Source organism: Stegodyphus dumicola, chromosome 11 (genome assembly GCF_044657685.1).
Source record: "Stegodyphus dumicola isolate Sdum_Otavi_A_Nest chromosome 11, ASM4465768v1".
In the NCBI taxonomy this organism is placed as follows: domain Eukaryota; kingdom Metazoa; phylum Arthropoda; class Arachnida; order Araneae; family Eresidae; genus Stegodyphus; species Stegodyphus dumicola.
Window position 1 is genome coordinate 104,889,341 of NC_140778.1, and position 11,933 is coordinate 104,901,273.

The following is an 11,933-nucleotide window of genomic DNA, read 5'->3' on the forward strand; positions in this document are numbered from 1 at the left end:
TATATTATAAAAAATGTTGCAACAACAAAATATTAAATTTGGATGACAATAGGAAATTTTTAATTTTACTTACAAAAGGAATTACAGCAAACTATACATCATATGAAGCCATCAAAATCTGATTCTTCACTATCTGAATTAAAAAGATTTAATAAATCCTAGTCCAAGTCTTCCATATCGTCACTATCATTAAGTCCAAGTCTTCCATATCGTCACATTCATCCTCTTGGTTTACAGTCTCTTTATCTAAGAATATATTTTCAGCTTCTTTGAACCCTGCTATTATTGACGATGTTTTTACCGATTTCCACGCACTTCCTACCCACTTTGCAACTTCTTCATAAGATACTCTATGCATTTTACCGCTTTTGGTATACGTATGCAATCCTTTACTCATAAAACACTCCCACCGCTTCCGGACTTCAACTTTGAAGGATTTATTACCCGACAAATCTAATGGTTGTAAGGTTTTTGTCAAACCACCAGGAATTATTGCCACGGTCGTAGACAATTTTTGACTCTGGTTTTCACTGACTCAAGTAAATGAGCATGCATGGAATCCATTATCAATAACCCTTTTGGTTGAAAAAAAAGATCCCTTACAATACTGCCAAACTTTTTGTAGCCACTCATGCATGATTGTTTTGCACATCCAGCCGTTCTCGTTTGCACAAATAATTACGTCATTAGAAAAATCTCCCTTCAGAATAGTCTTTCGTTTAAAAATGATCATCGGCTTTAGCTTGTCACCGTTTGCGGCACAAGATATGCACATGTAAATGACGTTCTTTCACGCCCCATCATAAGACAGTTTTTGCACTAATTTCATTAACAGTTCTGTTTGCAAGAGTTGAAAGCTAACGGCGTTTCATCCATATTTATTATCTGTGACCGAAGAAGTTTTTTTTTGTCAATAATATCTGTCACATATTTCAGAAAAGATGCCTTTTTATCCTGCCAGTCCATTGGTAATTGTTGTCCGACTGCTGTTCTAGTACGCAGAGAAATATTTTTTCTTTTCATAAATCTGCTACACCACCAAGGCCCTCCTTTGAAATCATTTATGTTCATTTTTTTTGCTATAAATTTGGCTTGTAAGCGAATTTTTACAGTCGATTTTGCCATTCTCTTTCCTCGTTGCTCCTTTATCCAGTTCACAAGGTCATCCTCTAGATTCGGCCACCTTACAGTACCACTTCTTTTGGCCCGTTTCTGTTGTGGCACATTTTTAAGAAGTTCTTTCTCAGTTCTCCAACGTCGAATATATCTCTCGTCCACTTCAAACTCTCGAGCTCCTGCTCGATTTCCAATTTGTTCAGCACATGAAATTACATTAAGCTTAAAGCCAGCAGTATAGCTTCTGTGCCGTTTAAGTGACATTTTCAAAAATTTTCCGCTCTCTTCTTACTTAAAAACTATCCAAGAAGTACTTGTACCCAAACTGATGGGATCTGTATCTGGCAGAATGCCAAGAAAAATCGATTCATGCTGAAGGGGAAATACGTCAGAGTTCTTTATTGCGAGGCAGGTGGAGTCGTGTCCGCCTTTGAAAAAAAATTGCAGAAAAGGCAGGGGTGGGTAGAGGATGGGTCCTGGAAGATTCATCGAATGGCAGAGGAGAGAGACTATTCAAACTGATGAGAATGTTCATTTGAAAGGGGAAAGAATTTTATTGTTCTGAGATCCTGTTTAGGGTGAATAAGGCATGTAGGTCAAGGGAAAGAATGTAAGAAAAATTAACGTTCGCAAAAAGCAACTGAGTAGTCTTTTGTATAGGAACAGCACCAGTCTATGTACAATGACCATCATAGGAAATATTTTATTTTAGTGCACCTAAATGCCGCACCCGCTGAAAATCGAAGTTTTAAACACGTAAACGCTGCAGCGTTTCTTCAGGAAATTACGGTATATACAAATTTGTAAATTTTTGCATTTTTTTATTGATTTAGTTTATTGAAGTTATTAGTTTCATAATGCATTGTTTTTTTGAGTTATAAGTATGCTCTTCTGCTTAGTACTGCTGTGCTCAGGACATGCAGTCCTTGGAAAGGGTGCAACGTTATGAATTTTGCCTAATGTAATATTCCTAATTCCTATTTGCCTAATGTCTCAAGACAGTGAAGCTCTATCAGAAAAATAAGATTACAGAGGAAACTCTATTTAACATTGAGGTAAATGGCTATCTCACTAAACTGGTGAAATATTACCAAGCTGGTGATGGTTTTGGCCATTAATTTTTGTCGCATAATTTGGCACGAAATTGCAAAGTCACCAAACCTGGCAACATTTTGAGCTGGTCCTTCTATAACTGTAACTGGTACTGCAATTGATCCCTGTGCGCTACTGTAATCATATCCAAACCTTATATGTAACTTTAACCATATACCATCCAGTAACTTCAAGAAACAGAGGTACTAGAGATTTCTCAGAGACCAGGGGAAACTATATGTCCACAGAGAACATCAGTTCTCAGTTTCTCAGTGCAGAATAGACTTCGGAGTATTGAGAGATCTCTGTGCAAGCTTTGCTCTTTAGATGCCCTCTGCACTGGTATTGTGTTTAACATTTTTAGTAGTTTAAGGTGGTAACAACTGATTGTGCTGTCATACTGAGTGTACGCCTGGAAAGTTCCAGAACTATAAAGTGTTTCTTTGTAAAAATATACCAGGTGGCCATAATTAAACTGACAGTGCTCACAGTGTTCTGTAGTGCGATCTATTTGCGAGAATGACGCCACATTTTGTAGGAAGATTAAACAAGATGGGGACGAAGGATTCCGCCAAAAATAAATTAGTTCCAAAAGTCACCGCTTGGGGAATATTCGGCGCTGTGTAATAGAAAATAGAGTGTTAACAAATGCAAACCAATACGGAAATTACCTTTAATTTTGCATTCAAATGAGGCTCAATGTGGCTGCCATTGTTTTGGACCACATACTGCATTCTGTGCACAGTATGCACAACAGCAGAAAGTAACATGTCTGCAGGAATCTCCCGTACAGTCCGTGATATGTTATCTTTCAACGTAGCCAGGTCCTGGACCACTCCTTGATAGACCTTGGACTTAAGGTAACCCCATAGCCAGAAGTCACATGGGGTAAGATCAGGCAACCGAGGAGGCCATGCAGTTGGAAAGTAGCGGCTAATGACTCTTTCTGTTGTTAATTTCTGTCGTAGCATCTGTTGCACCCATACAGAAATGTGTGGAGGGGTTCCATCTTGCATGAAAATGATTTCCCCCAGGCATTGTCTTTGCTGAAGTGCCGGAATGACAAAGCTGTTCAACATGTGGCGATATTTCTCTTAGGTAACAGAACAGGTTTCTGGTCCTGTCGGGGTAATGTTCTCATAGAAGAATGGACCTATGATAAATTCTGCTGTGAACCCACACCAAACAGTTACCTTTGCTGAATGCAAGGAAATTGCTGTGACTGCATGTGGTGGCTTGTCATCCCAAATTCGGCAGTTCTGGGTATTCACAGTTCCATTCAGGTAAAAGTGGGCCTCATCTCCCCATAAGATTTTCCACGGTTAAGCCTCATCCACCTCCATTCTGGCAAGAAAGGTGAGAGCAAAAGTCAATCGCTTATCATGGTCGGGGTACAGTAACTACTGTACATGGCTAATCTTGTACGGGTAGAAGTTGATAATCTTTCGTAAGATTTTCCATACCGTACTGTAAGGCATATCCATATTCCAAGCTACTCCACGAGCGCTAGAGGTGGCAGCAATATTGTCTGGTCCTCTGTCGGCAATCACCGTGGCAACTGCTTCGATTGTATCCTGTGGTACAGATTTTCGTCCTCTGCCTGACTGAAACTTCAGAGAACCTGTTTTCTCAAACGTCGCAACCACTGCTTTTAACCCATTAACTGACACAGGACCGTTACCTTTACGCATTTTTTTGTGCGTTCTAAAAGTACGAAGAGCGGCTAACGCGTTGCACTGGTTGAGGTAAAAGAATTTGACCAATAACACACGCTCGACTAAAGGAGACATTGCATATAAACTTTCAATTCAACTGATTTGAAACGTAACACATTGCCTTTTAAAACCCAAGCAGCTGGCACTGTGTGAATGGATGTAACGTGAAATTTCAATAAAGAACTTCTTCTTCTGCTCAGCGTACGTGATATTGCAGATCACGAGACTTTACTGGTGTTTATGTAGATTTTATGCTTTTTTAAAAGTGTTGCCATATTGCACTTGAACTAAATCAGAAAATGTGCATAATAAAAGGTAATTGTAGTCCGTATTAATTTGCATTTGTTAACACTATTTTCTATTACACAGCGCCAAATATTCACCTAGCGGTGACTTTTGGAACTAATTTGTTTTTTCGCAGAATCCTTTGTCACCCGTCTTGTTTAATCTTCCTACAAAATGTGGCATCATTCTCGCAAATAGATCGCGCTACAGAACACTGTGAGCACTGTCAGTTTAATTATGGCCACCCGGTGTTTTATCAAGCTATCATTCAGTGTACACTCAATCCATTACGAATCCGTATGCATACAACAATATTTATTTCTAGTTACAATTAGAGGATCTCGGCATGTGTTTAGTATCTCTTTCACAGACGCGAAAAAGCATGGCAGGTATATAATGGAAAAATCCCATTTAATGATTTACCACTTTTAGATGGGAGTTATATCCATGATGCAGTATTTCTCCTGATTTTATAAAAGAAGAATTTTGTTTATTTTGAAATCATATACTATCTGAAACACAAAAAAAATTTACTTACTTGATTTATTGATACTTGAACCAATTTTTAAGAAGATGATATTTTTACAACATATTTAGTTATCATATATCGTGCTTTCATATTTACACTTGAGATTAGATGGACATAGAAGTGGAGAGGGGCACACTTTCTTACAGTTTACTAAGGTGGCTGGTTCAAAATACTTAAAATAATTTTATTTCTTTAAAAAAGCTTCTACCTTTTGGATTCAATAATTAAAATCTCATTAAAAGCATTAGAGATTATATTAAGCTTGAACACATTTCCCATCATTTAAAAAAAGGAGAAACTCTGATTTTAAGATACTTTCCGTTATGAACTTGCCACACTTTTTGATAGCCATGAAAGAAGCCAAACACCCACTGAGACCCAAAGATAATGCCAATTGGGCTACCGCCATATGTGTGTATTTCTGTACTAGTGTGTATGTGTTTGTATATTATAATTAAAAATTGCTTATAACTATAAAAAAAAAACCCACCAAAATGAGTGGCAGGTGCATAGAGGAAAAGTACCAATTTTATTAAATGATTTTTTTAATCTGCTGATTAAAATCACAAACATTATTCAAAGAATACTGCAAACAGCTGATAATAATAAAAACCATATAATTCTATATGGTCTAGTCTGTTTTTTAAATTAAAATTAATTTGAAAATACCAACCTTCTGATAATTACAGACAAAAGATTAATAAAATTTCCCATCTGCACAAAAAAAAAAAAAAAAAAAAAAAATGTTAAAAGTCCAATTTAAAAACTTACAGAAGAGATTTCCAAATCGTGGGTAACAAAATGTTTTTCAAATAGCTCTTGTATGATTAAATACATTTACCTGCATTTATGAATTAGTTTAGTATTACCAACTAATCATTAATAGCTATACATCCTTATTTATTATAACTTTATAATAACATTTTTTTTAAACCTAAACTCATCTTTTCTCTTCTCTTTTTATGACAGTAATTATATGCATGAGGGTAGCATTAAATCACAACTCTACACGTGTAGCAGTATCCCACAAGGTACCTAAGCCGTCACAAGCTACACCTTGCTTCCCTTTCTTAACAGTTCATATTTTTAAAAAAATGAAAGATATGAAGTAAGTACATTTCTAAATACACACAAAATCTAAAGGGCTTTTAATCGCTTAAAAAAAAACTATATTCTGTTTTATTCAAAGTAAGATTGTTACTTGTAAGAAGATTTTCTGTCATTTTTCTAGCCATTTAATTAAAGTGATTTTAATTCTAATAGCACAATACCTTCAACATATTTTAATCTAATTTACAGGAAAGTAACACGACTTTTAACATATAAACTGCCAGTTATCCTTTTTACCCATGACTCAACAAAAATGGAAAATATTAATAATTGTTTCAGGGTTTAATCTATAAAGGAAATATTTTTAAATTCAAATTATAATATCATAACTCATATGCTAGATATATTTATTAAACTTTAAATGATGATCCAGACATTGTTTAACAATAATAATAATAAAAAAATTGCACATATGCATTTTCGCGAAATATTTTCAGTAAGTAAAAAAATTAAATCGAACTTGTGTATAATATTAAGCTAATAAATTAATCACACTGCTGTTTTTTCAAAACAGTTACATAACTTTTAGGTGCAAATAAGTATTAAAAGATGAACATTAATTGACATACGAATGACATAAACACAGGCACGTTTCTTATCACAATGGGTATCTTATGTTTACAAAATTTAAATTAAATAGCATGACAATAAAACAATAAAAAACATACCATAAAATCAGATAATATCTGCTCCTTGTTTTCTTCCATCGCTTAATTATAGAATGAAAATGAATTTAGATTAATTTTCTAAAATAATTTATTGGACGAAATTAGATCGGCAGTCTGCATTACAGTAATGTTCCTTCAAATCACAGCGACATCTGCTGAGTAAAATTTGTGGCTAAATTCTTATTCGTAAATTCGAGGAATCAATAACATATCATATCTTCTTACAGAAACTAGATATTAATATTAACGAAAATGAAACGATTGTTCCCTCAGACTACTTTAAATATTATGAACTTATTTATGACATCTCGTAATTTATTGCTTTGGGTTGAGATGTTTCAACTCAATGAACACTTCTGACACATATATAGTTATACTATACCTAAGTCAGAATTAATAGATATAGTAACGTAATAGATATATTATATATAGATATAGTAGTATGCTGCTTTATTTTATAGCTGATTATTTTAATCTGTTTATATGCAAACATAGCGAAACATTTCTTCGGGCTAAAAGACTGTCTAGTACACATGGCAGACGCAATGTGTGTTTTTTTGCGTTGACTTAAACTTCAGACCTTCGCGAAAGTAAATTATTCATATATAATTAGTTGATGCGATGGATGAATATTGAATAATTTTTATTAACTCAAGTTAAGAACGTAATCTACGGATTTCTGAATAAGATTTGCCGGCGTTTCGTATAAATAAGAGTGAAACGTTCCACATATTAAATAAATTGTGCATCAAAATTTACTCACATCTTTCACTTACCTTGTCATGCATAATCAGAATTTTGACATTCGTACGAAAACACTTTTTTAAATGCATATGACTCTTATTTAAGATTGATAGTGTTATAAATGATGGTACTTACGTATTATCGCAACCAGGTTGGCGCTATTTGTAAGTTTGAGTAAAAAAGTATGAATAGAAAGAAAATGTACATTTATTAATTACAGATAATTTTTAATACAGTTTTTTATATTATTTTGTTTTAAAATATAAAATAGCAATTAAACCCTTCCGGTTTCGAATTTGAATAAGTTGCAGAATTATTTTTTCGGCGGAAATCTTTTGGCTATTGCTTTTAGCACTGATTGAAAACCGTATTCGCCATAACCATGTACACGTCGACTTATTTTTACTTAAAAAAAATCCCAGAATTGCACAAAAATGGCATTGCGCACACTCTTGACTTTATCCATGTACACTGCTATTTTCTCATAAATTACAAATTTTGCACGAAAATGCAGTAAAATTTTAGGAATCTCCACATGCTCTTTTTACAAAACTACGTATAACACGTAGGGTCGCCAAATTTGGCAATTTATGCGAATTTTGGCCTGGTTGCATTAATACGTAAGTACCTAAATGATTTCTGCTTATTATTTTAGACTGATAAAAAGTATGTACAAAAAGTGAAGAAGTGCAAAATATGTTTGTGTGATAATACAAATGGAAAAATGGTAAAAGTATATTTTAGGATACCCCTTGAAGATTTTTGGTACATGGATACCGAGTTTGTGCAAGTCTTTGACTTATTATTTTGGCTTGCATAACGGTGATTTTTGTGCCAAAAATCGCCACTACACAAAGCCAAAATATCAACACAAAGAATTGTATAAATACAATTCGTTAATATCGGTATCCATGTACACATCTATCTATTTTCACTTAAAAAAAATCCCCGAATATATATGTAATGAAACTGTGGTTGGATGACAAGACATGAAAGATTTGATTATTATTGTGGCACAAACTTGCATTAAAATTTTCGGTGAAACAGGACTTTTCCCATGATTCACTGTGAACACAGAATAACAAACCCATGTAGATTTCTTCATAATTAGAACTGGGCCAAGAAGGTAATGACAGAACACTTTTAGAGGCACTGAAATAAGAACACTGACACATAGATGAGTAGAAATACTAGTTTCTTAGATACTTGAAGCTTAGAGCGTCCATCCATGTCGCCATTTTATTGTAATGAAACTGTGATTGGATACTCTGCATTGGGAGTTTACTCTTTCATTTTATTCATTCATTAAACGATGTGGAAATAAACTGCACTAGGAGTTCCACGCCAAAGGTCGAAAAGCGGCTGTGCCATTTTATTGTAATGATACTGCACTGTAGCTGTCATAATGTTTTGTCATCCAACCACAGTTTCATTACAACATTTTATTGCAATGAAACTGGTTGGATGAAATTTTCGGTGAAGCACAACTTCCCATGATTCACTGTGAACACAGAATAACAAACCCACGTAGATTTCTTCATAATTAGAACTGGCCAAAGAATGCAATGACACAACACTTTTAGAGGCACTGAAATAAGAACACTGAGATGCAGATGCGTAGAAATACTAGTTTCGTAGACACTTGAAGCTTAGATATATATAATTTAAGAAAGGAGAGCAAACTAAAAAAGACCTTTTTATATATATATGTAGGTATGAATAATCAGAATTAAACGTTTCAATATTGCTTTGAAAATTCTTTTATTCCAAGAAAATTCTTTATTCGAGAAAAGAATCAATTTAAATCATTAGTGAAATTCCAAACTGCTATAAATATGAAACAAATGATATACATATATATACACTGAAGAGTCAAAACATTATGACCACCTACTACACATTGCACGAACTTTGGCCTGCAAAATCGCCTTGGCATGGATGCCATAAGTTCTTGATAAATGACTGGGGATAGATTGTAACATATGGCTAAGCAGTGATCATGCGAAGTCGAGATATTTTGACATGGTGGTGTTTGAGCTCTGAGCTACTGTTCCACAACATCCCAAATTTGCTTTATCGGGTTAATATCCAGAGAGCTAGGTGGCCAGGACATTAATTGGTTTTGGTTTCTTTAATAATGGCAAAGCACACTAGGGCTATCTGCCTAAGGGGAGGGATGCCTTCGTGGAGGACTTTCTAAGGGAAACTGGCTCGTATACAAGTTACACATGGGAAAAACCACGAAAACACCCATGCAGCCAGCCCGTTCGCGAAATTCGAACCTCGGACCAAACTACCAGTGTTCAGCGACTTTACTGTTCGTCCGCTGGTGGGCCAACATTAATTGGAATTCATCCTTATGCTCCTCGAACCACTCCAACACAATTCAAGCCTTGTGACATAGGGTATTATCCTGCTGGAAGATTCCATTTCTATTGGGGAACACAGACGCCATGTAAGGGTGCAATTGATCTGAAATTCAGATAGTTTACAGCTTTCATGATCTGTTCTACCCCAATTAAGGATCCCACAGCTGCCCATGAGAATGTCCCTCAAAGCATAATTCCGCCACCACCAGTCTGTGGATAACTTGCTGTACAAAAGGGAGAAAATGTTCGCCTGGATGATGGCGTACCCTGACAGGACCATCGACGTGATGAATGACAAATCGTGATTCCTCCTAGCAGCCAACTGTCTTCCACATACCCATGATGGTCTTGATACCCCATGGTCTTGATGTTCCCAGGCCTGTTGTAGGCATAGTTGATGCTTGGTCAACAGAGGCACATGAGTGGGACATCTGCTATGCAGTCACATATCCAATAGTGTGTGCTGAACTTGTATGTTCTAAAACACTTGCACTTGAACCTGCATTTTATTGGGCTGTCAACTGACCCACTGTGTGGTGCCGATTTTGCTGTACCAAGCAGGACAGTCTCTGTCGTCCTTTTACTTTGGTGATGCATGGATGTCCAACATCTTGGTATCTACTGCTGGTTTCACCATCATTTATCCACTTTGTATAAACATTAACAAAGACAGATCGTAAACAACCTACCAATCATACAGTTTCGGAGATACTCGTTCTGAGTCTTTGGGCCATTACAATCTGCCTTCAATCAAATTTGCTTACATCAGCAGCCTTTCTCATTGCTCACAAAAGCAAGTTCAAGAATGATTCTCCTTACTTTCTCCAAGCAGCAGTTAAAGACCATTCTTACTTAATCACATGCCCTCCACGTCATCCAGATAAGTTCATTCAAAAATGTGGGGATGGTCATAATGTCTTGGCTTGTCAGTGTATATAACAATGGAAATAATTACATAACTGGTTTGTGTATGCATATTTTTATAGATTTTTCCCACCTATTGAGACGCGCATTTTAACTATTTTTTTAATATCTATAATAATTTTTTGTGGAAAAAAAATTTACTCATAATTACTTTTTGATCCTTTAAAGAATATGCATCACTCAATTTGTAACATAAAAATATAAAATAAATGTTAATATAATAGGCTAAGTACTACTCAAATTCATAAAACATTTGCATAACAAATATCCTTTGACTTAAAAATGAATAAAATAAATATAAGACTAAATTAAATTTCTTAGAAAAAAGGGAAAGTTTATTTTATTATTTTATTTTGAATTTAGTCTAAGTATGAGTTACTGTGAAATGTTGACAAAAATTGTATGTACAATGGGATTAATAATCTTGAAATGAATTAAATGTAAAATATAATATGCAATTTCATATTATCATAAATAAATGCGTTGTGGATTCTAGCACTAAATAAATTGTGGATAAAAACAGTAACTGAAATTTTAGTATTAATATGAAATACTGAAACCATACACCTTCTTGATTTTGCTTTTTTTGTTATACTAAATATGCCAAATTCTCAAATATTTCCATGTTTTTCATTCTACTTAACGCACTGAAAAATCTCAGTTGAATAAATGACGATATAAAACTATGAACTTTAAAACTCGCACAACATTTATGTTTTTGAAAGCTGACTCAAGTTGATTAAAAATCAAATATACTTCAAATGAAAATAAAATTATGCTATTAAAAAAATTTTTTTTACACAAGGTTAAATACATAAAATATAAAATTTGTTATACCATATATTTCCGTGTTATAAGCCAGGAATTTTTTAAAGCTAAATTATAGGGGTTAGCTTACAGGCTAGGTGGTCGTGAAAGAGGTCGGGTGTTGTCCCAATATAAATGTCCTGTAATAGAGTCTAACCACTGTCCTGATCTTGACTGGTCATTAGTCAATTAGTATGTAATCACAGTGCCATTTAGTTACTTTGCTACAGCCCACCATGAAAGCTGGAATGTCCACTAGGAACCAGGTCGACTGCCACTGGTTTAGTTATGTTTTTCATGAAATTCTGAAAATACTTATCTGGTCCAGTTTAATTAATGGTGTGTAGAAGATTAAATTTGTGAACATCAATTTTGTTACAAACTATGTGTAAAATGTTAGTACATTTTTCACGTGTATTCCTATTTTATGTAAAATTAATGATTGATAAATGAATGAACACACAATTGATTGATAAAGATACCTGATAAGCATTTGCAAACGAGGCCCAATAAAGGAATCCATTTTCTTAAATTTCATCTGGGAAGAACAACTGAACTTTTATCAAAAGCATTA

The 11,933-nt window shown here is 34.6% G+C and overlaps 1 protein-coding gene across 1 annotated transcript in view; it reads right to left on the reverse strand.

Annotated features, from left to right (window-relative positions):
- The window catches only part of casp (Fas associated factor casp), a 72,179-nt gene extending 65,368 nt beyond the window's left edge, over positions 1-6,811 (reverse strand). The window contains exon 1 of the mRNA XM_035352891.2: positions 6,516-6,811. Within this exon, the coding sequence (XP_035208782.1) occupies positions 6,516-6,554 (39 nt within the window). The 5' untranslated portion in view covers positions 6,555-6,811. The remainder of the gene's footprint in view (positions 1-6,515) is intronic.
- Between the last annotated feature and the right edge of the window lie 5,122 nt (positions 6,812-11,933).